This window comes from Macadamia integrifolia, chromosome 8 (assembly GCF_013358625.1).
Source record: "Macadamia integrifolia cultivar HAES 741 chromosome 8, SCU_Mint_v3, whole genome shotgun sequence".
NCBI lineage: Eukaryota > Viridiplantae > Streptophyta > Magnoliopsida > Proteales > Proteaceae > Macadamia > Macadamia integrifolia.
This window is the reverse complement of record NC_056564.1, coordinates 22,405,587-22,431,718: the sequence shown is the minus strand read 5'-3', so window position 1 is coordinate 22,431,718 and position 26,132 is coordinate 22,405,587. Positions and strand designations below refer to the sequence as shown.

Genomic DNA, 26,132 nt, shown 5'->3' with positions numbered 1-26,132 from the left:
AAAGGGGGGGGGGGAGACCAAATGGCATTACCCCACATGATTTTATCATTAACTCCAAATCATTCCATATTTGGTTATTAATGTCACTTTACTTTGCATCCAAATACCTTCCACATGATTATATCATTAACTCCGAATCATTCCATATTTGGTAACTAAATGTTAATTGCATCCAAATCCCTTGGATGTGAATGCTGGGTAATGATTACAAAAGTTTCTTTTTCAAGTTTGAAAATTTTCACTTCCTTTCCGTTTAATTTCCCTTGCAACCAGAGCTAGGGAAATTGGAAAAATCTGTGATAGAAATGTATTAGGGTTGCCAATGAAATTATTGAAAACAGATAATAGTGGGTACTTCTTGCTATTGTTTTCTTTGGGTGTTCCACATCAATCCATTTTGGGAAAGGAAATTATTATTGACCCGCAATGTTTACCTTTCAATTGTTATTGCCTTCATTTTTATGCTAAAAGGGAAACATCTATAGTAATGACAGTTAGGTGCCATGTACAAGGAATAAAATGTTTTCTTGATTTATTTTACAGCTGTGCTAAACTTGTATGCAAAATTGGATTATTATAACAACATAATTTGGTACGATGCAGAGTTGAACATTCTGATCTAATAGTGGTGAACTGTAAATGGCATCAATAAATTTGTTCAGTAAGAATGTACCGTGTGCATGTGTGATCAAGTTCACAAATCATTATTTCTGACGAGAAATTTCCTGCAGGAAGACTTGCGTAATAATATTATTTCAATGGTTAAGCAGTCAGAAGCACTTAATAGCCAAGGAGCTGAAAATTTGAAACCTAGACAACTTTCTGATGCCATTCATGAAGAGATTGGGTAGGTGGGGTATATACTTGCTCTGCTTTTCAATTGGCTCTCTCCTCCCCCACCCCCACACCCAGCCCCACCCCAATTTATAATTTTCCAAGGCTTCTGCAAGTACCTTGGTGGTTTTATGTAATTGTATGATTCATATCTGCAAAACTCAACTGCATTATAAATTAAGCCATCAATCATATAAATAACTTTGTTTGCTTTGCAGAAAGATTTCCACGTAAGTAAGCTATTGACTTGTTTATGGTGTCTACAGCGACAAAGTGATGGCCCAAATTTCTGATGGGTTGTGGACTGTGATCAGATCAGGGGATGGCATGAAAAGTGAGATTACAGATACAGTAAAATCTGTGTATGATAAGTTAGCTAACCCAAAAGGGAAGGAAGTGGACATGTCATCCCTTGCCAGTGACCCGAGATCAGTTGACAAACAAGCTGCCATAAACGATCCACTCACAGCATCTATCTCTGGAAGAGATGATACATCATCAGACAGTGATCCAAAAGAACCACCTGGTTTCTCCCCACCCAATCATGAGCAAGCCAAAAACCAATGTGAAGAACCAAAAGAACACCTGCAACTTCCTGTGCATCACCAAGAAAAACATGCAGGACAGAAGGAAGAACCACATCATATGCATGAAGAGTTGCAGCCGGATGATAGTGATCCCAGTGTCCCACCTGGCTTTGGTCCAATATTATGTCACCAGCAAACATGTGATGGTAGTGATGAAGATCCTGATGTGCCTCCTGGTTTTGGTTGATAGTCTGGTGCACAAGCCTCCGTCTGTTGTCTCATTGTTTAGCCGCGTTACCAAACTGTTATGTATTGACAAGACTGGCTTACCATGCGCTGCAAGTTTGAAATGGGATTTGATGGATTTGATGATCAATGAGAGATCATGCGAAACCACTTGTTGGATGGTTTTAAGCTCCAACTACTACCAATAGCTCTTTCTGCTTTAGTGTTGTCTGTCACTTTATTTTACATGGTTTTATTTCTAGGCTCCTCTGTATCAATGACTTGTGTTTCTGTCGCAGAAGGGTTTGCTTCTTATGATTTAAGACATTAAGCTTTTAGCCAAGTGGAGTGGGGCTGACCAGCAAATTGAAAAAAAGACAAGTGTATTTTTTGGAGTCGCATTCATATATTTTCCTGATTGTAACCTCAGTAGTGTGGGATTGTTGTATTTGAAAGGTTTTTAAATGAATTTAAGATTTATAATTCCTCAATTTGTGTTTAGTTTGGAATTCCTACAGTGGCAGGACACAAAGGTCATGGTTAATTGTTTACCTAACTGGGAATGATCAGAATACTAACAATGGCGGCAGCAGATATATGGAGATATGGACCAACTCCCAACAAATGAAGGATTTGCAGAAAATGGAGGACGAAAATACTTGGACGTGGGATCTCTGTGCTATCTTATTTGACGTAAAACTAAATAAAAAAAACATTTAGATCTATACAAGATGTGCTGAGTATGGAGTATTTATTCAGTGGAGGCAGTTTCCCTCTAACCATCAATGTAGGCATTAATGGAGGTAGAGGAGGATCATAATGAAAGCAGTGGCATTTTCAGTTTCGGCCTATAGAAGGGGGAGTATTAATGTCTGTTAGATTTCAGTTTGCAGTTCCTCTTCACCCAAAAAAATAGTGTGTTTCTCATGAAAAATTAAAGTACCAAAGTAACACAGAAAACAACCTTGGGATCAGGCTGACGATGAAACTGATTTAGATGAATGTAAAATACATGTCGTTCATTTCCAAACTAAACAATAGGGATCTAAGAGAGGTAAACAGAGCGAAGAAAAGGAATTCAAATCTTTGACTAATCATTTAAGAAACTAAAATAGTACAAATCAAAAGGTGTGTCACAGATACCAAAGGCTAAGACTAGATATGAAAGCTCATGCTGGCTTTGCACCACCATTTTCTTGTGCTGTTACAGGAGTGCTGGTACCACTCCTCTTGGAGCTGCTTGATGTCCCTGTAATGGTCCTGCCCATGAACTTTCCAGCCTTGCTGAGGCCACTGCCCACAGCACCAAGACCACTCCCAACAAACCCAACTCCTGTACCAATGCCGCTTCCAACAAGCCCTACTCCTGCCCCAATGCCAGTCCCAACCAGCCCTACTCCAGCCCCAATGCCACTCCCCACCATCCCAACCCCGGAACCAACTGCATCCATTGTGCTTCCTATCACACCTGCTTCTTTCAGTTTATTTCTCTCCTCTAGGATCCTCTTCTCATCTTCAAGGGCTGCCAACTGCTCTTCCTTGTTGAACTCATGGTACAAGACCTGTATGCCCCTCCACATCCAAAACTCATTAATTTTTGTCCAAGAGGAAGACTTGAAACAAAGAAATCCACAAATGATATGAAAGAAAACTATTATCTCCTGTAATAAAATGGATGGTTTATGTGAAACTAATAAGATAAATAATCATTATTGTCTCTTCTAAGTTCTGACCCCTCTCTGATGCTAGCTCCTGTGATAAAATGGATGGTTTATGGTTGTCATTCCCAACCCTTGTCTCATAAGAAGTGGTTAAATACTATATTATCGCACAATGTTTCCCACTATCAAGTAAAATCTTTCAAACAAGTTAAAGAGTTGAGGTGGTGAGGTGGTGATAAAGGAGTCTTTATCAATTAGGCATTTGGGATGGATTGACAACCTGACAATAGAACCACAAAAAAGAAACAGCCGTACATATGATTGACGCACTCCATAGATCCCTGATAATTTTGATCACTGTTTTATATTTTAGCCATTTCCAAAATCCAAGAGAAGCCAACATCTAGGCATAGGAATTGAAGGTTATTATTGTAATTTTGTTTACAAACAAGGTTATACTTGTAATTGTTTTTTAATAATAAGAGAGTATTTGCAAGGATTTAAACTCAGTATAACAAGTTGGAATAGACAGATCTACCAATCCAGCCTGATTGCGCAGATTCAGAGGACTATCAGCAAATATCAGATGGATTGTAGCCAGCCGATTCCACTCTGATGCAATCCTGCTACTTGAAACCTTGAGTCTATGTCCAGTCATTGGATGATGGTTATGGTCCGTGAGCCTAAGGTTTAAAGTATCGGTATTGGGTATCGTATCGGAAAGGTGATTTTAAGAGAGAAATTGTATCGGATCAGAGAGACCAAGATAGGCTAAAGATATATATGGAAAAATACATATGGAAATGCTTAGGATATATGCAAAATACAGTTTTGAAGCATCAAACATTGTAAATAAGTAAAATGTAAAATATATCATGTATGAAAAGAAGAAGAAAGTACAACAATACAAGTGCATTTAATTGATTATATGAAAAAGGGAAATTTATAGCGTCACCCCCTAGATAATGCCACTATTAGAGAGACACCCCCTGCTGCATAATTCCAAATTACACTCACACCCCCTACTGTCAATCTCTGTCACGGAATATACCTTAATTACTAACATCAGCTGGTATATTTTTTCCTAAATGCCAAAATACCCTTCTAAATGTGAAGTACCTAATACCCTCTCTTAACCCCCTAACCCCAAATGGAAAGAGACCTCCATCCCCAAATCGATACTGAGCTCCTTCATCCCCAAATCATAATGAGCATCGGCGATTTCTCTCCGTGAAGAGCAGCGGCTACAAACCGGCAACGAGCGGCAACGGGAGAAGGAGGTCTGCACAGCTTCTTCCCCAAATTGAGACATGTATGTGCTTCTTCTCAACCCTAACCCCTCTGTGCTTCTTCTTTGCAGGTGAAACAAGTTTTCTTCTCCTGCAGAGCAATCAAGTTAGCTGGTTGGCCGGGCGGGGTTCCTCCATCCTTCCTAGTAGTATAAATGTGAGAAACCTTTCTTAAATTGGAAACCAGAGCCAACAGCAAAGTAAGCCAACTATGAGAAGGGTATGACACAGTGACGACAGAAAAGATATGTGGAACGAAGCAGTGAACATGAGAAGGGTACGACACAGCGATGATGACAAAGACCAATGGGTTGCTGACAATTACTTTCTCAGTGCTATACTGTTCCAAACATAAAGGAAATCTGAATCAGAGACATTACTCTTGACAGTATGAACCGACAATGTTTAGGCAACATTACCACAGAGCCTAATGGTCCCTTCCATATCAGACCCTCAATCGCCTATTCGCATTATCACCGGAACAACCGCCGCATATTCAGAATGCACTAGAGCCGGATTGTGATGGTAAGCAACAAAATCCACACCATACTGAGAACCTTGCCGAACAGCCCAATTTTTCATCCAAAGATGATAATAAACTTAATAAAAAACAGGGAATTCTGTTCTCTTAGAATTCATGTACTTCCATAGCTCTTCTTCATTCTTTGCACAATTATCTTCCACCCCTACAATTTCAGACATTTGAAAGAGTGACAGAGGTAGAAGGCCTTCTCAAAACCCAATTGATTCCACTGCTGACTGCTTATCTTTCTCGGCTGTGACAATGGGCTTGCCAAAACATGCCATATTTAGACGATTGGCTTGTTAAGGTTCAGCTTCAATAAGCACACTGCAACCTGAAAGCAATCCATGTGTTTGTGATTGTATTAGAGAAGATTGAAGTTGTTGGACAATTTCTGACATGGGTTCTGCAAGGGCCTTATAGCTTCTGAACCCTTTCCCTTACACATTGCTCCCATTTCAAATAAGCTTTAATCCCTGAATGTGTGAAGTGAAGCAGCCTTCAAGACTCATACAAGCTGAAAATTGTATAGCCGCCTCTGCTCTTCACAGTTGGGGATGAAACTGTTGCTCAGGAACTAGGAAACTGAACACAAAGAAGGAATATTGGTACCCATGGTGAAAGTGAGGGGTATTTGGGGGTTAGTGTAAAATAGGTTGGGTTATGTGTTTTAGTCAAAAGGGTAAAATCGTCATTTCATAGCCTCACTTAATAGAGACTAATAATTAGGAATTATGCAGGGGGTGTCTTTCTAATAGTGGCATTCTCTAGGGGGTGCCCTGTTAATTTCCCTATAAAAAATGATGAGGTTTCTTACATATACTAATACCAAATTCTTTTAGGTATTGTATCAGTACCTTAGAGATATGATATGTATTGGTTAGTATCAAAGGATACGGAAGGACACTTAAAACCTTGCTTCAGCAGTTTAAGCTAATGGGGTGTCCATTATGTTGTCTACCTTTTACTGGAGTTTGTACACATAAAAACCAAACCATAGGATCAGTTGACTGAATTGAATTTGAGTGGTCTGGAGAAAGAACTCAGGAGTAAAGCAGCAAGACAAAAAGGATGGGGGGTGGTTTGACCCAATTCTGGTCCTCAAGCTTATGTCAGATTACCTCGTTCATAACCCATGACCTACACTTTCTCTCCTGAACAGCCAGCCAATGGATTGGAGAATCCAATCTGTCCCAATCTTACGCCTCCATCTATACAAACAACTAACCCTCTCAGTCCCCTGTTCATGTACAACCTGCAATCGTAGAATCCCTTGCATACCCTACTTTTTTTGCTACATGCTTATTGCTGGAAATCAGAAACCATCTGATGTAGATAAGTCACTTAATGAACTTATTATATTGCAAATAAGCCTTGGGTTGGGTTATGTATATGTTGGGCCTTTGATCCCATGAGTTTTACTTGTAATGGGCCACTTTAATGGGCCTAAAATATGGGTAAAAAGTAGAAAAACGGGATTTGTATTAAGTGTTTTTATTTAAGTTGCTTTAATTCAATAAAGGCCCATTGGGCTCATCGATTGTAATGTCCTATATGGACTATTAGTTAGTCAATCCTACTCCATGTTGGAGTTATAATCCTAGTCTATTTCAAGTCCTAGTTGTACTAGGAGTGTCTAGTCCTATTTGGAAACTAACTCCTGATTATAGTTTGATTACTATCCTGCCCTCTTCATTTAGAGGAGCTAATGTACTCTAATTGCTCAGATTTGAATGAATGAATTATTGAGTGATTACTCTTTAACTAAAAAGCTGTTATTGAGAGGTGACATATCTAAACCTTTGAGGGGTGTGATACCCAAAACCTGAGGGGTGAGATACCCATTCCTTTCTTCTCTTTCATCCTTCTCAACCCTCCATCTATTTTTTTTTTTTTTTCTTCTTCTTATTGTCCTGCAAGTATTTTTCTGTTTGCTCACTGTTACTGCCTTATCAATTTAAAAAGACCTCCGACCTGATCCTAAGATCGCCCCTCAAAGAATCTTTGATCTTGAGGTCAATCGATCCTCTTTACTACCAAGTCTGGGATCAGATCTGTAAGACCTTTGGAGGATTGGTTCTACACTGTAAGAGGACCAAGCGATCATCCCTGGAAGACCATCTGATACTTCTGTGCTACTGTTCCTACAGAATTCTGCCCATTCTCTCTTTTAGGTCAGAATTCAAGAAGAATCATATCTTCTCAATCAGCCATCAGAACAGCTTCATATTTACAGGTTTTTATACTCTCATCAAGGGCTTCCATCGATCCAAAGTATAGCTCAATCAGAGGTCTCCTGGTCCAGCCGCAGGTATTGCTCCATACCCTAGCCACAGGAATATTTCTCTCTCCTAGGGTTGAGTTTTGATTGGGATTTGGGTGCTGTTTTGCTATTAAGTCTTTGTGGGATTAATTCTGGTTTTAACCTTATCTCCTAAGTTCTATTTCTGAGTTTTACTAAGCTACCTGTTGGGGGTATTATTTGTCTTGTTTGGGGTTTAACATATTGGGGGTAGTTCTCTTCGATTCTACTTCTACATCACCAGCACTATCTCATCCTTATTAAGTTATTGGCCTATGGTTGCCAGGACCTGAGGCCTCTCACCTTCACCGTCGCGCACTATGCACCACCCCTCTGTCGTGCTGCAAGTCATGCTGCAGCACAGTGGCATTGTATGCAATTTCGTTGGAGCAGGGGGGAGAGGGTAAAGGACTTCAAAAGATGTTTCGAATATCTTGCAGAAGGCTTAGTCCTACTTGTTGAGACCATTAATTAGTTGTATGAATATGAACTACACAACCTTTTTGAAGGAATCTATCACAACCAAACACCACCATTGGTCCGAGTGACCAACCCTTTCAGTCCAATGCTCATGTACAAACCCCAACCATAAAACCCCATGTATACCCCTATATACCCTAGCTTTCTCCCCTCCTGCTTATTGTAGTAGATTTCATACCCATCCTACATCCAATCCCCCCCCCCCTCCTTTTTTCTTTTTTCTTTTTTTTCTTGTGGGGTTGGGTTGGGTTGGGGTGGGGTGGGGTGGGGGAAGAGTTCATATATCCTTCCAAGTTCCAAGAGCTACAACATTAAAAAGGCTTAACAAGATGTTTTTAATATCATGCAGAAGGATTTTTTTCTCATTGAAACCATTGAATAGTTGGAAGAATGTGAAGTATGTAACTCCTAGCCACGTTCTACTTCTTTACCACTTGATAATTTTTCTTATAATGTACTCTTGATTGTGTCACTCTTTTCTTGTCAAAGTGTAATCCCCATGCTCGTCTGTGTTCTGTACTTCTGTACCCTTTTCTATATCCCTACACAGGTGACTGAACAAAAAGATATACTTTTAGCACCAACATATATTATCCAAGATTTTTTATGCAGCAAGACAATCCTGATCCTAGATTAGGAATTAACAATCCGGTTTTCTGCATCACAGGCCCAATTTTAAGGAAATTCTCTGTTGATACAAGGCTGAGAAACTTGCTGGTTTTTGGTATTCCAGCAACCTGCGATGGTGAAAAATAGAGAATAAGGAAGAGACGAAAGAGGAGATAGGAGGGCTGTTCTGGGACTGTGAACAGCATCTGTGGGTAATGACTTACCCATATAAATTCTATTCACTTGTATTGAAAAAAAAAAACTCAAAAGTAGAAACCTAGTAAACTTCAAACACTTGAAACAAATTCTAACAAAATTTAATAACCACTAAGTAACCTAATGGACTTAAACAGAACATATCTAACTAGTAAGCATCCTAGTCTAACTCAACACTTAAGACCACAGTTGTCACGGGTATAGGCGACCCAAGGCGTTGGAGGGGGCCTGGATGCAACTTGCAAGGCGACCAAGGTGCTTGGATGGACCCATAGGGATTCCTTGACAACTATGCTTAAGACATTAATGTTCTGTACGCCTATGGACCTAAAATTTGGACCTTATAATTGGGCCCTTTACAAGCAAAAGCACTTAAAACAAAGGCCAATAACCAAGTACCAGCAAAATAAGTCAAAATTTTGGACCGCGCTTTTGGTAGTTTTACAAAAGCAGAACATAGAAAGAAGAGGAAAAAAAAGCACACACACACACAAATAATGCACATAAAGAGCTCAAAATTAAGATTTGAAACATAAAGGTAAAGCAATGACATGCCACTCGAAAAATAATTGCTGATTACAAGTTTGCAAAGATTTAATATTATAAGATCGGATATTTTTACCTTAACAGTAAGAGTTCCTCTATCCTTCTTATCTTTAATTTTTAGCATATCAAGCGCTGGCATCAATCTCAGATCAATTTCTTTTGGAGTATCAGGTACCAACTCAATCAAAGGTAATTTTACTATGCCCAGTCTTTTGTCTTGTCCAACATCTTCATCAAAAACCTGTTGTTAGGATTTACAAAAATTATTTGAGTAGGTTGTCGCTCCATCAACAAGTTTATCATACCAAAGGGTGAAAAATATTTTTTTTAATTCAAACTGTTTAAAAAAGATAGTGTACCTAAAAGGTTTTCCCTCAAAAATAGGCAATTTTATCTGTGTACAGATATTGAAGATGACTACACCATTTGCCAGAAACAGTTTTCTTTAGTTGTTTAAGAATATTTAGGAATGTATTTGTAATTGGCAAATAATAAATTGGAAAGACTAGAATTTCTTGAAATAAGTTATATTCATCCTGGTCCAAAGCCAATGACATAAATCTCAGTAGCGATGAGCTTTGGGATGATGGATTGACACCAACCAAGGTAAAGTCTTTGGTGGACAATTGTTCTCCATATCATATAAATGATACATGTAAGAGATGGACAACTTTCCTCAAACCATTATTTGCACTCAGGATGCCAATAAGGAATATAATCCAACAATCCTTTATTTTGAAGCAAAATAATTTTGATAAATTAAGGCTTATAACTGAAATGCACTACAGGGCAGACCTTGGCGCAACAGTAAGGTATCTTCATTGCGACCTAGTGGCCGCGGGTTTGAGTCGGAAACAGCCTCTCAGCAAAGTGGGGGTAAGGCTGCGTACATTATGATCCCCCCCCCCCCCCCGCAGTGGCAGGAGCCTTGTGCACTGTGTACACCCTTTTTAAATGAAATTCATTACCATCAGAGTAAGCTATGCTTGAATCCGTGGGTTTAAGAGGAGTTAAAAGAGACAAATACAAGTATATCAGAAGAATCAACAATAATAAATCCTGACTAATTTTCCTGTGGAGTATCTTTCTAGAATATTCAGACAGACAAACAGATTATGGCGGCAGATCAGTAAGCCCATAGAGGGAAAGGCAGGAGAACTGGTGAAACAAATACCAGTTAACCAGATCCATGTGCCATGAAATGCTGGTTCAGAAAATTATCTGATGTTGTGGTCACTAATTTTTAATAATATAAGATCATGATGAGGACATAATTGTTTCAGAATATGCAAAACAATTTCTTTATAAGAACATGTATAAGAAAGCCTTCCTCATCAGCAGGCCCTTCTTTAAAGCAAATAATTGGAAGGAAAATGGGTATTGATGGTAACCCTATCATAATGATGCATATACAAAAAGACTAAATTCTTAATGAGGCCCAATGAGGAGGAAAATAGCATAAATAGAATCTTGCAATATAATTCCTGGACCTCCAAGATGGCCAGTAATATATATAGGACTTTCTTAAGCATAGAAGATAGATACAGTTCCGATACAGTTCCACAAGAAAGCCAATTTTTTTTCTTTTTTCCATCCGAGAAGTTCCAAGATATCAATCTGATACAGCAATATAACTGTTGAAAGAAGGAAACATAAGATCCAAGAATGGGGATGAGAGTGAGTTTGATTGAAACCTCAAAGATTGTTGATTGTGTTTCCTTGTCTTCAACAATCATCTCTAATGTTTCATCCCATACAGGATTGAGGTTGTTGTCAATGACCTTTGTTTTAACCTTGTATAGAGGTCGAACATATGCAACCACGTATGGATCTGATTTACCTATCATTTCCATATTCTTCAATTCAGTCGCTTTAACAACAGTAACTATAAGCTTCCCTTGTGGCTTAAGCTCTAATTCACTGCATAATGAACAAGAAGAAACATTAAAAATCACACCTATGAAATAAATATGAAGCTGGGGAGACATCTTTCAGTCAATGTGAACTAGGACAATTTCTCATAGATGAAACAATAATCAAACAAGCAACACAACAGAGAATGACAAAGTCAATTTAATGAAAAATTGCTTTTTTTTTTAAACTTAAATGATTAAAAATGTCATTTCCTTTCTAAAAGAAACATCACTCTCAAAGCTGGAAAATTCCTAATTCTATATAAAGAATACAATATCACCTCACAATTATCAGATCCTTGTAAAGGTTGTAATGCAGAATCGAGGTTGAACCGAGTTGACCCTTCGGGCAATCTCAACTGAGATGAACCGGGTCCGATTGGATTTTTGGATTCATTAGGATCTTTAGGATTTTACTTTATTTGGGGATTATTTGCAATCTTTTAATTTGGATAATTGATAGTCAATTAGGGAGTTACCAATTTGATTATTTGAGTTTTATTCTATTTCTAATTTTATTAGTGAGAACTTAGGAAGCAAATTAGAAGTTGCTAATTTAGTCTTATATTTTTATTAGGCAAGTTTTAATTTCCAGTTATTATATAAAGGCATGTAACCCAAGTATTAGACAGATTTTGAATGATGAATTGATTTGAAGGTTTTAGTGCCGGGTATGGTGCAAATCGTGTGACCCCTTTCTCCCCTATTCTTCTCTTCTCCCCAACAACTCTGAGTTCACTCAGGGTTTTCTTCCCTTTTCTCTACGGGCCCTCTATCAAGTTGTATCAGAGCAAATTCCTACGAAATCCTTTACTCCGATGGCGTTTGCCCTTGAATTTATTACTCTTATTGAGGAACTTAAGAAGAAATTTAATGATGGAATGAAGGAACTTCGATCGGAATCTCAGGAACTTCGATCAAATTTTCAAAAGCTTATTGAAAGTACCAAATGCTTATGTGATAAGATGTGCAACATGATCGAGGATGGGTTAATGGTAGACAAGCCGGCTGACACTAGATGTGACAATCAAGATGAACTTAGCGGTTCGATCAAGGTTGCATCTAAAGAACTGATCGATTGTCCACTTTCAATTGTGAAACCCCAACATCAAATTCCAATCAAAGTCATATCATTCGTTGGTGACCATCAGGAGACCGTGACAGATGAAAGCACGATGTGGTGGATCATAGCCCCATCAAAGCCAATGGTCGTGGATGTTGATCGAGTGGTGTTGATCCTCTCCTTCTTTAAAACTCATGGACGAGTTTTTCTCAACATCGGGGGAGTTGATGCAGAATCAAGGTTGAATCGAGTTGACCCTTCGGGCAATCTCAACTAAGATGAACCGAGTCCGATTGGATTTTTGGATTCATTAGGATCTTTAGGATTTTATTTTATTTGGGGATTATTTGCAATCTTTTAATTTAGGTAATTGATAGTCAATTAGGGAGTTACCAATTTGAGTTCTATTCTATCTCTAATTTTATTAATGAGAACTTAAGAAGCAAATTAGAAGTTGCTAATTTAGTCTTAGACTTTTATTAGGAAAGTTTTAATTGTCAGTCATTATATAAAGGCATGTAACCCAAGTATTAGACAGATTTTGAATCATGAATTGATTTTAAGGTTTTAGTGTTGGGGTATGGTGCAAATCGTGTGACCCCTTTCCCCCCTATTCTTCTCTTCTCTCTTACAACTCTGAGTTCACTCAGGGTTTTCTTCCCTTTTCTCTACGGGCCCTCTATCAAGTGGTATCAGAACAAATTTCCTACGAAATCCTTTACTCTAATGGCATTTCCCCTTGAATTTATTACTCTTATTGAGGAACTTAAGAAGAAATTTAATGATGGAATGAAGGAACTTCGATCGGAATCTCAGGAACTTCGATCAGATTTTCAAAAACTTACTGAAAGTACCAAATGCTTATGTGATAAGGTGTGCAACATGATCGAGGACTGGTCAGTGGTAGACAAGTTGGTTGACACTAGATGTGACGATCAAGATGAACTTAGCGGTCCGATCAAGGTTGCATCTAAAGAACTGATCGATTGTCCACTTTCAATTGTGAAACCCCAACATCAGATTCCAATCAAAGTCATATCATTCATTGGTGACCATTAGGAGACCGTGACAGATGAAGCACAATGTGCTGGATCATAGCCCCATCAAAGCTAATGGTCGTGGATGTTGATCGAGTGGTGTTGATCCTCTCCTTCTTTAAATTCGTGGACGAGTTTTTCTCAACATCGGGGGAGTTGATGCAGAATTGTGGTTGAACCCTTCAGGAAATCTCAACTGAGATGAACCGGGCCCGATTGGATTCATTAGGATATTTAGGATTTTATTTTATTTGGGGATTATTTGCAATCTTTTAATTTGGGTAATTGATAGTCAATTAGGGAGTTACCAATTTGAGTTCTATTTTGTCTCTAATTTTATTAGTGAGAACTTAGGAAGCAAATTAGAAGTTGCTAATTTGGTCTTAAATTTTTATTAGGCAAGTTTTAATTTTCAGTTATTATATAAAGGCATGTTACCCAAGTATTAGATAGATTTTAAATGATGAATTGATTTGAAGGTTTTAGTGCCGGGTATGGTGCAAATCGTGTGACCCCTTTCCCCCTTATTCTTCTCTTCTCCCCTACAACTCTGAGTTCACTCAGGGTTTTCTTCCCTTTTCTCTATTGGCCCTCCATCAGGTTGGACTTTGGAGATGTACTCTCACCCCACCCCATGCACAAATGCAATCACACAAGCGCATGCATGCAACACACTCACACGCATACAAAAGAGATGAATGAGCATTACAACAACAACAACAACAACAAAGCCTAATCTGAGCATATCTTTCCTCACAACTTCCCCTATGGTCATTTTTGGCCTGCCCCTAGCTCTTTTAGAATCCTTCTATCTAGATTAGATCACTCCTCCTTACTGGGGCATCCATAGGCCTCCATTGGACATGGTCATACCACTTCAAACGACTTTCTCGAAGCTTATCATAGATTAGGACAACTCCCAAATCTTCTCTAATATGTTCATCGCTTACTTTATCCTTCCTTGTTTTCCCGCACATCCATGATGCAGATAAGTCACTATAACCCAACCCAAGGCTTATTTCTAATAAAATAAACCCATCAAGTGACTTATCTGCATCAATTCATCTTAACATTTTCATCTCTGCTATACATAGATTATCTACATGCCGTTTCTTAACTGCCCAACATTCTACCCCGTACATCATAGCCGGGCATATGGCTGCCCTATAGAATTTCCTTTGAGTTAGACCCGTAGGTTGCACAAGACTAATATTTATTTCTTAAGTCTTGATATGAAAAAGAACTGATCAAAAAGGGAAGGAAGCATAACCACCACTTCTAAGGATCAATCCAATCTATGTAAATAGGAAAGGAGCAAGAGAGGCCCTGGTACACAATTTATCTTAAAGTAAGATATACCCAAACAAATGTAGCTGGACTAAACAGCAAAAGGCCGCCTCTCTACTGAAGAAGAACTTTCCAGAGGATGAACCAGAAAGCATATATGAAGAACAAGTGCAATCAGGACTATGCAAAAGATTGGCATTAGAGAAAATAAGAGAAGTATAGATTCAGAATTCCTAGTTGACTTTCTGTTAAAGTGACAGACGGATTCAGAAATTCTATTTACTGTTTTATTGTCCTAATTACAGTCCTGCTTAGGGATTGGCCATAGAAGATATGAATATATCATGCATACAACACAATATTAACGAATAGAGAGGGGAGAGGGGGGAGGGGGAGGGGGAGGGGGGAGGGAAACAAGCTGCAGAGTCTTATGCAAAAATTAAGAATACCACAGTGAAAATAAGGGAATCAGATAGGATTTAGATTTGGCCCCCATAATCATGAAATCAAATATTCAAGAACTAGGAGCAAGCATTGCAAAGTACCCAAACAAATGGCAAAAGATGTCATTTGAACTAAATGGTCACGGAAAACATGCCAAACAAAGAAAAATAATAGGTCTATGAACTCAAAGATTGATCAGCAATCTTCATTTTCCAGTTTTCATTGAAAAACAGAAAAGCAATAAATTGACCTAAAGGAATTTGCACTCCAAAGTCGACAATGATTGAAGTATATAAACACATCATGTGCTACATTGTTGCCTTTTTCAGATGGAATTATGGGAGTTATCAGCTGTTTTCTAGCCATGCGAATGGGAAAATGTGAATAATTTGACTATTCACAAGCTTGTTCGATAGCATGAAGGTTCGAGTTCTGGTAGAGGAATAAAACATGAATCCGAATTCAATAAAACAAAATGAGATGACTCCAGTTAAAAATGGTCAAATTCATATTACCTTGTATCCACAGCAACACCACCAATTGGAACAACAATCCGGTGGGGCCACTGAAGCATGTCTGTGACGATCGTGTCGACAGTATCCTACCAAGGAACAAGTCATTTATTTTTTGAGTGAACATATGGAAGTGTTGCCAAGACTGGTAAAGATCTAAATACAAATTTTGACTTACATCGATCATGTCTGATATCCCTGGAAGTGCGGTCAAGCTTCCTCCAACGGCCTTCAATGTGTATTCTATTTTAGGCTTTGGCTGATTGAACACATAAATTATCAGTCGTCTTACTATACAGTAATTTTATAAGGTAACGGTCAAAGATTATCTAGTAGCAGTTGTTCATGAAGCAAATGATTATGATCTGTCACCCCAAAAGGGGGGAATGGAAAGAGTATTGAAGCCCCCAAATGTTTTTGAATACAAGAATAAAGATGTTGGAATTAACATCAAAGTCTATGCAATAAAGAGGTAAGTTAAAAAATTATCACCATTTCAATTATCCACATGCACTAAAAGACTTTAATAATTTATACAAAGCATGACCATGATTGCTCAGTAAATGTAGCTTTAAAGAAAATCCTGAAAAGCTAGGCTCCTCCCTCTTCCATCTATAATATCAATTGATGTTATGGAAAGAAGGTCCAATTGTTAGAGTTCATGTATAAGGGGTACTTTGGGTACTGGGATATATTATGTTAAATAGTGTTTTACTTTTTCACCTTTCTACCTTTCTTAGCTACCTTATGTTAGCATGAGGAGTAAGCATGTAATTTCCCTTTTATTATTGGTTAAGTGAGTCAATATAGAAGAGAAAAGTCCATTATCTCCCACAACTTTCAACCTCCATCTCTTCTTCTTCCTACTCTCATCTTCTCCCTTCTCATCTTGTTCACTCGCATCTTTAGTTTCCAACTTGGTATTAGAGCCCACGATTGTGGTTTGAGAGTCGTATTACAAGCTCCCCATTTCTATTTCCTCTCTTTGGAACCCTAGGGTACAAAGGGGTTCCAAAGAAGAGGCTACCATGTGAAGTGTTTGAAGAGTTTGAAGAAATCATGAGTTAGGTCTTGAATGAAGACTATAAGGGCACCAAGATAAGATCCCACGTGAAGTTGTGGCCATTTGGAGCTCAAATTGACAACGGCAGGCAGCAAAAGGGTTACCGCCAGGTTTTTTTTTTTTCCTCTCTCTCTCTCTCTCTCTCTCTCTCACATGTGACGTGTTTGAAGAGTTTGAAGAAATCATGAGATAGGTGTTGAATGAAGACTATAAGAGCACCAAGATAAGATCCCACGTGAAGTTGTGGCCATTTGGAGCTCAAATTGACAACGGCAGGCAGCAAAAGGGTTACCGCCAGGTTTTTTTTTCCTCTCTCTCTCTCTCTCTCTCTCTCTCTCTCTCTCTCTCTCTCTCTCTCACCAAGATAAGATCCCATGTGAAGTCGTGGCCATTTGGAGCTCAAATTGACACGGGCAGGCAGCGAAGGGGTTACTACCAGTTTTTTTCCTCTTTCTCTCCTCTGTGGCCATGAGGAGTAATAATTTCCCTTTTATTATTGGCCCATTTGGATTGCCCAAGGGTTCCCTTAAATCCCCCTCCCCCATGGGCTTGGTCATTGAAGAAGGGAGTTCTGTAGCACAACCCACCACCTGTGGACTGTCAGTACCACCAGCATTGGTGTTTTTTGCTCTTCCTCGGATTTTAAACACTATGTGTGATGTTTGTAGTTGCATAGTTTTGGTGAACTACTCTGTTTGGATATTATGAGGTGTAACGAGATGATAATGAGATAATTCTATACTTTGAAGCGGACATTTGAGTTGGGTTTTCTCAAGTTGTGTTTTTTCCTTTTGCTGGTTTTTTTTTTCTCCCCCCGAGTATTGGGAATGTGTTTTGGATTGAGTGTGGACTTCCTACATTTCTAAGTATGTTTTCACATTATGTATGAGGTCAGTCGATCTATGGAAGATTCGGCTAGTGGTTCAAGTAGTCCCCATCCTACTCAGATTGCCTTGCCTTTGAGAACCCCCATACTCAGATCTCCATTTTCAGGTTGGACAATACCAACTATTTGGATTAGACTCATTCCGTGAAACTCTCCATTCGGAGTCGGGGGGAAGTTAGGATACATTACTAGCACCATTCAGGCTCCTAATTCATTTGCCACATCATCAGTACTCACATGTACTGACCACAAACACTTGGACTCACCCATTTGCTTCTTTTATGTGCACTAATACGGAAAACTCTATATCTTTCTCATATGAACTCGAAATGAGGTGACTCAATTTCACTGGAAAGAGGACTCGAAGCACAACTTTCTAGTTTATGCCCTCTTCCAATTCTGCCATTTGGCCTACTCAATTTGGTTGTAAAAAGGACACATCAGCATGAACCTATGAATGCACCACGCTATGTGCATGTACACTGTTCCTATGCTACCACTTGCAACCAACCACTGTATGACTCTGTAATGACCTAGCATACACTATCACATGAGTCCAAAAACCCCTCCAGCACTGTCAAACTGCCACATGTCCTGAAGGACCTGAACTCACTGCCACTACACTGTCTGCCCGGCCAAGTAACTGTCTGCCCCTAACAGCTCTACCAGAATACCTGTAAACGCTGTCACATCATTGTGGATGCCCTACCAGACCAATACACTGCACACCTCTGTACTCAGCTGGCATTTGCATTGTTGCTCTGCTGATTGCATTGTGGTGCACTATGTAGACGACGATGGCACCACCACATGCACTGTGTGTACAAAATCCTTTTCTTTGCAGTGGGCCCTTTTAGAGTGAAATGTAGAATTTTATGGACTATGATTTGCCATTTGGAAGGGAGAAACAGGAGATTTTCAAAGCTTCTAGTGCTCTCGTTGATTGGAAAGATAATCAAATAGGTGGCTTCACATTGTGAAACTACACCAACACTGCCAACTAGCTTCACTAGAGCTTCAGCAGATGTGATCCGAAGCCCAAACAGAGGAGGAGATTTGGAGTGTAAGGCACCAACCAGCACTCGGTAAAACTTTAAACAAGCCCTTTAGCATGGACTTGACAATTCTCTACCTCAACCTAAGCATTATGGAATGAAAGAAAAATATATGCGGATCCAACCCCAAGTAATTTGCATGAGGCTTAGACAGTTCAGTTATATGGCTACTCATTGCCACAACAAATACTCAGAACAGATTTTTTTGGCATCCTGCATCTGCTATATTTTGATTAGGGAAATTTATTCTCTCTTACAAATCACAGAAGCAAACATAAACATCCCCCCTTACAGTCATAAAAAAAAAAATAAGGGGTTAAATAAGTCCAAGACTCCATACCCATGTTCCATCTGCATTGTCAAGCTTCATGTATTTAGAATAAATTATAATTGATTGATGGTAGAAATAATATTCCTTTAATAAGAAAGACAAGGAAATTTGTTCTAAAATGACATACGTCAGCAAGGAGAGCAACTACCACCGCAGAAATGCAAGGGATCTCTTCAGCTAGTTGGAAGATAACACGCACAACAGTGAAAACTTGAAGATCCTTCAACTGCACCCGGTAGCACAAGCAAAATAGTCAAGAAAGCAGGACACAATACATGAATAACAAAAGATGGAAAATTAATTTAATCCAGCATATGCACAACCTAAAAGCCACTTGCCAATATTCAACAAAAAAGGGCACTTCTATGCATAAATAGGAGATGTAAACACTATAACAGATACATGAGCATTACAATGGACCTGGTTAAATGGGTTACCAGCACCTCACACCCCTATTGAGGGGGTCCTGAAATAACTTACCTAGGGTTTCAGGCAGGGTTTGATTTTAGATGGAAAATACATATCAGCATTTGATTACAGAAAACAACGAAATTCATTATAACAGCTAAAATACTTTAAGTAGATCCTATCCTCTATTCAATGTATCTTTTTTTCTTCAGTTTAATTCAATCACATAGATTCGGAATGACACAAAGCCATACTGAATCCTACCTGTTCCCATATGCCACCCCCCCCCAAAAAAAAAAAAAAAAAAACATGTTCGCATCCTTCCTTGTACTTAAGCTCTTCAAAACATTCGATTTACCAACCTGAATGGGCAAAGAAGCAACTAGTGCTGCTTCAACAGCAAGAATTATGCTAGGATCACCACCCCAGCGGAAGTCAATATCCATCGTGATCTGACCTTTCTTAAGACTCTGAACACGAATGCCTGCATAAATAATTCAGTATTTAGTGTAACATCTGTGTCAAAGGTGAACAGTATAAAGGACAATTTGGCAAAAGTCAGAGTAGTAGATGCACACTACTGGCAACCAAAATGATCCAGACAAAGTCACGGCTGCTAAGGTTTCCAAGCTACATCATGACAAATAAAGAAAGGCCAGAGGAACTTTTATTCAACTCCCAAACCCACACCAGAAAGCATGGTTTCTAGTATCAGGACCAGAATGGGTGTATCGACTGATCCACCAATGAACATACCTATAACACACTATATTACCCAAAATTCAGATTGAATTGATCTATATCAGCCCATCTGTATTGGGGTCAGTTGAGCTTGATATGCAATCTCAAATCTTAAATCTTTGCCAAAAACAAAAGAAAGAGAAATTTTAAGCTTCCTTAAATTCCCAATTCAGTAATTACCCCTTGTTTCTAGCCAAAAAATTGAACACTTCCATTACAGCACCATATCAAAGCCCTGAGCATTCTACATCAGCCCTATGATAGGACCACTCTCAACCAAACCTCCCTTAAACACAACTATTCATTCCTTCCATCTCTTCAATGCTGAAAATTTGCAACATTGAACAATAACATGTCCTCCCTTGTAATTGCCTTCAAGTACATAATCCTACCATGAGGGATATAACTAAAGCATAATCGAAGTGCTTATTTAAAAAAAAAAAAAAGTAAAAAAAAAAAAACCTACTTGATGGAGTTTGTGTGGTGTAAATAGACCTTAATGCTTTCTCTTGATTATTGAAATAAACAAAATATCTTGTCCCTATTGGTCTTCCACCCTCTGATTTATATTAAAATTTCTCACGCTTAGAACCTTTGCCACCAATTGTGCTAACACTATTTGTATAATTATCCACTCCTCACTGGTTAAGTATTAAAAACAATACAGGAAGCAACTGTATATTTCAACCAAAATAAGCAGCTAAATGATCCCCACCCCCAAAAAGAAAGCTCCTCGATTACAAGTCACAGCTAACAAAATTCATAACGTAGACTAGGATAGGTTCAATTGAGCATTTGAAAAGGCAGAGACAAAAAGCAAAACTAAAAAATAGTGTAAATTCATACCTTCAATCTTGGGTGCAACATTTCCAAGAGAGAGTTTGCTGAACTTCAGTGATGTAATACCAGGAGGTCGATATTGTTCCAGTAGTGGTTCAACAGATTCTCTTATGACCATTGATGCTGCCTGGAAAGGACATAGTAAAAATTTTGAACCAACAAATTACAATCAGAAAGTGATGTGATGCTAGTGCAAAAACAGTGTCATGAAACAATTCTTCCAGAGTCTATTCAAAATTCAGACACCACAGAGTACTGCCAATTTAATACACCATCAATTCAAAAGAGGATGTATCTCGATAAAATACAACGAAAAGACCAAAGAAGTCCACAGTAATCCAATCCTTTTATTTTTTCATCTGAAAGTATTTCATTCCATACAAACTGCTGCAAAATAATAACAAATTCAGTCCTAAACAAACTCTTTACCAATACTTCTACAGTTCTAACAATGCATGCAAAATACTGAAATCATACATGGTATCAATGTTGATGGAACACTGATATAAAAATTTACTTAAACACAAAAATCTTTCCAAACAGCTCCAAATTCAGTGACAACATACCAACAGTGGAATGACAATACCAACGTAAAAAAGAAAAGCAAGGGCATTGTATGTAATCAAGCAGTAAGCATAACATTCAATAGAAAGTTAATGGTAAACAAAATGCATCTCACGAAAATCCAGCAAAAAGGGAAGAGAAGCTTACCTCTGCAACAAAAGGCCACAATTTGCCCAGTTGCTTGTTTAGCCATTTCACCTGAAAGAAATAACATATTTGGGATTAAACATATATAACAAAAAACTCAATAATTAATAGATTAAAAAAAAAATCAAGGCAATAACACTTCATACATCAGAAAGAAACATTAACTAACAAATTCTTGAGCATTCGAAAATGTGTTCTCCCACAAACATTCACTAGCTCGGATTAGAGTCAACTGAAGTTATAGTAATTACTTATTAATAATGCAAGTAAACTACAATTGAATGTTTCAAAAATCTTCAACCTCATGACATGATTACACTTTTACAAACCATAGATACTTTTTCAGTTTCATGAAAAAGAAAATAATAAAGTGGAGAAAAGTTGAAACTTCAACTAAAGATGAAAATATGGTTGAAACAATGGTACACCCAATAAGTGGGGCATCATACCAGCCAATAGATTTCTTCCTAACAAGAGGAGCTGACAGACTATTGTGTAAGGACTATAAGGTTATTCCTGGGGAGAGTCTAACCACCCAACACAGACCGATGGTCCTGGATATGTGCTTTAGTACATAGAAGCGTAAGATGAGAGAACTTATGTACCCTAAGATAAGGTGGTGGAGATTAAAAAGAGATTCCCTAGGTACATTTACTGATAATGTGGTCGAACAAGAAAAGTGGGATCCAATGTGATGTGGAACAAGATGATGACATGTATTAAGAGAGTTGCCAAAGAAGTCCTAGGGGAAGCAAAGGGTAGATGTTAGGCCCCTAGGGAGACTTGGTGGTAGGATGGTTAGGTCCAGAAAGCCATAAAGACTAAAAAAGCTAGTTTTAAGACATGGCAATGGACTAAAGAAACAAAAGATAAAAAGAGGTACAATGATGCCAGAAAAGAAGCAAAAAAGATTGTGGGGATAGCTAAGGCAAAGAAATATGAGGACCTATACATGGATCTAAACACAAGAGGGGAAAAAACTATCTATAAGATAGCTAAAATGAGAGAAAGGAAGGGTAGAGACTCCGACCATGTGAGATGTATCAAAAGTGCTGATTGAAGAGTGTTGGTAAGGGATGATGACATTATGAAGAGATAGGATGAGTATATTTGTGACCTACTAAATAGAAATAGTTCGAATAGGAACGACCCGGAAGATTGCATTATGCATCAAGACACCACGTGTCATCGATATATACAAAAGGTTGGAGTGGTAAAAGTTAAAGAAGTCTTAAGAAAGATGAAAGTAGGCAAGACACCAGATCCAGATATAGGTCCTAATACTCCAATAGAAGTGTGGAAGAGACTATGTGTATGTGGGGTATCTTGGCTAACCAATCTGTTTAAAATGATTTTGAACATGAAGAAAATGACAGATAAATGGAGGAGAAGCATTGTAGTTTTGATCTACAAAAATAAAGGAAATATTTAGAGTTGCAATAACTATAGAGAAATAAAACTAATGAGTCATACTATGAAATTATGGGAGAAGGTTGCTGAAACTCGACTGAGAAGAGGCTCATATCTTGATGAATCAATTTGGTTTTATGCCAGGTAGATCCATGACTACTTACCTACTGAGGAGACTCATGGAAATATATAGAGCTGACAATAAAGATCTCCATATAGTCTTTATTGACCTAGAAAAAGCTCATGACAGAGTTCCAAGAGATTTAATCCAACATATTCTGGTGAAAAGAGGGGTGTCACATAAATATGAGGATATATTGAAGATATGTATAAGGGCGTGGTGACTAATGTGAGATCTGGGGGAGGTCAAGGTAATGAATTCCCAATTACGATTGGGTTACATCAAGGGGTCAGTCTTAAGCCCTTATTTGTTTATGCTTATCATAGATGAATTAACCAAGAGCATCTAAAATAAGGTCCTGTGGTGTATGCTCTTCGCCGATGATATAGTTTTGGTGGATGAGATAAAAGCATGGATTAACGCTAAGTTGGAGCTATGGAGATCAACATTGGAAACAAGAGGTTTTAAGATTAGTAGATCGAAGATGGAGTATCTGATGTGTAATTTAATCACACTGTGATAGATAACAATATGGTGAAAATTGAAGAGAGAGAGAGAGAGAGCGACCACAAAGTGACTACTTCAAATATCTGGGGTCAACCATAAATAAAGAAAGTGACATAGAGGATGAGGTTTTATAGAGAATTAAAGTGGGATGGATGAAGTAGAGAGAGGCATCCAGAGTGTTGTGTGACCGATGTATTCCTTTAAAGCTTAAGGAGAAATTCTTTAAGGCTGTCGTTCGACCGGCTATGATGTATGAGGCAAAATATTGGCAATTAGGAAGTGTCGTATAGAAAAGCTATGTGTAGCTGGGATGAAGATATTAAGATGGATGTGCGGCAAAACTAGGAATGATAAAGTAAGGAATAAACATATAAGAACTGATTTAGGAGTTGCCCTAATTAATGACAAGCTCCGAGAAAGTCATTTGAGGTGGTATAGCCATATCCAACGAAGGCCTAGGGATGCCCCAATAAGAAGGAGTGATCTAATTCCAATTGAAGGAGCTAAAAGAGCTAGGGGCAAGCCTAAGATGACCATTAGAGAAGTAGTCAGGAATGACATGCAGTGTCTAGGTCTTGTCCTAAAGTATGACTTCAGATAGAGCTGATTGGAGGGTAAGGATCCATATAGCCAACCCATTTAGCTGAGATTTTCCTGACTTGTTGGTGCTGGCTGGGCTTCTTCCCTTTTACTTTCATTTTACTTTCTTTTCTCCAATTTTCATTTCTTGTTTTTTATTTTGCGCAGATCCATGTAGCTGACCCCATTAAGTTGAGATAAGGTTGAGTTTGTTGTTTGTTGGTACACTCGACAAGTATCAAAACTTGAGAATGTGGAGTGAACATTGGTAAACTAGGAAGGGGGGGGGGGGGGGAGAACATTAAATAAAAGAATAAGCAGCTATAACAAAAATTTCTATAACATATATTGTATAAAAAACATGCCTTATGTGTATAAAAGTTTCCATAATAATTGACCAATTGTTAGTTTGCATTTTTACTGAAATTCAATCGTTCAAATAGTTGACATATTATAAAAGATGAAAAACTAACAATAATGATCATAAACTATGTAGAGAAGATATGTTGAGAAGATGAGAAAAGACTACATAAGTTTGACATTCAAAAAAATCAGTAACCATCCCAGCAAGAAAATAAAAACAAGAGAAGAGACCTGTTCATACACAGGGAAAGATATCCAATCTGGATAATTGTCGCCACAAATTTTCTTCAGATCATCTCTGCTAAGGGACCCAAGAAGTTTTATATCAACTGCCTGTAGATGAGGGGAGAATATAACCAATGGCGTCAACAATGATTTGCAAAAATCATGCAAAATAATAATCTTTAAAAATTGCATAGTTGAAGAGAAGCATTAAGAAGATCAAAAATTGTCAAAGAGCACAAATACAAAACTAATAATAGCCGCCTTAATGATTCAGCAACAATAAAGGGATTGTTGGGCTTGATTTTATCTACAACCATGCAACAGTTTAACCAATCATTCCCATGGATATATTTTTGCCCGCAAAGAAGTGGTTTGAAGTTGGAATAGACAAAGGATCAAGAAAAGACAACAAAGAGAATAAGTTGAAAGCATCAGTTACACTAGAATGGGTCGCACTTCCGTGAAAAGAACTTTGAACCTACCATCTACCAGCAAGAGCTCTAAGCCTCTTAACCAACAAAGAATACATTATTTTTCATCAAACAAATGGAGGATAGGGAGACAAATTTGAGAACCCCAAAAGAAACAAGACAATTCATTAGACCACTAAAGAAAGTGACCGGTAAACTAAGAATAACAAGGGTGACAGAAGAAAAGCAGAGAAAGAAACAAAGTTGATAGTCGACCAATACACTTGTACTACTTCCAGGTCTTTTGTTCTGGTTCAAGAACCCAACTTGCCAATTCAGATTTCAGACAAGACTCAAACATCACATTACTGAGAATCTCAAGCGTTCGATCACCCATTCTAGAAATGTGTGTGTAACTGCAGCAGAATTTTGACTAATTTGCACGAACAACCAAAACCCAATTCTCAAAGCATTCAAAATTACAATCCATGAGACAAAGGAAATTGAGAAAGAGGGCAAGGGGGAAAATGGGTACCTTGGAAATACGTTTGGTACTGCGGTACCTCATCATGTGACGCCAGCCAGCCATCAAAGCGATGCCGACAACGATCCCCATTAGAATTCCAGAAATCAAACCCATCTTCTCTGATGTTCAAACGAAGCAAAAAGAATCGAATTACCGAAAACGGAAGAGAGAAGTAGAAAATACTTCCCCACTCAAAGATCAACAACACCACATTGGCACACTAAGAAATTCACGAGAAATGTGAGAAATGGAGGCGGAGAAGAATAAGAGAAAAAGGGTACTTGGAGATCAAGAGAAAGAAAGAAAGAAAGAAAGAAAGAAATGAACCAATCAGTCACGCTCCTCCTATTCAGTTTCTCTCCTTTTCCAAATTGCATTAATGGATTCCCCCCAGACCACAAAAAAGCGAAACAGGTATATATTAAATTCACATATCTGTTTTTCCTCTGGTTACAGTCCGACAATTCAACGCTTAATTAAATTGATAC

The 26,132-nt window shown here is 38.2% G+C and overlaps 2 protein-coding genes and 1 pseudogene across 2 annotated transcripts in view; 1 reads left to right on the top strand and 2 right to left on the bottom strand.

The window, feature by feature from the left end:
• Positions 1-2,077, top strand: part of LOC122085797 — a 3,272-nt gene extending 1,195 nt beyond the window's left edge. The window contains exons 2-3 of the mRNA XM_042654380.1: positions 732-847; positions 1,101-2,077. Coding sequence (XP_042510314.1) covers positions 732-847; positions 1,101-1,608 — 624 coding nt within the window. The 3' untranslated portion in view covers positions 1,609-2,077. The remainder of the gene's footprint in view (positions 1-731; positions 848-1,100) is intronic.
• A 457-nt stretch (positions 2,078-2,534) lies between these two features.
• Positions 2,535-26,089, bottom strand: LOC122086653 (calcium-dependent lipid-binding protein-like). Its single transcript, XM_042655616.1, has 11 exons — positions 25,654-26,089; positions 24,715-24,816; positions 21,504-21,554; positions 20,799-20,919; positions 19,574-19,695; positions 18,931-19,029; positions 15,647-15,727; positions 15,472-15,557; positions 10,907-11,132; positions 9,289-9,453; positions 2,535-3,148 (listed from the first exon to the last, which is right to left on the bottom strand). The coding sequence occupies exons 1-11, from the start codon at positions 25,756-25,758 to the stop codon at positions 2,756-2,758; spliced, it is 1,551 nt and encodes a 516-aa protein (XP_042511550.1). The 5' UTR covers positions 25,759-26,089; the 3' UTR covers positions 2,535-2,755.
• LOC122086654 lies at positions 3,160-9,271 on the bottom strand (annotated as a pseudogene).
• Positions 26,090-26,132: the final 43 nt, after the last annotated feature.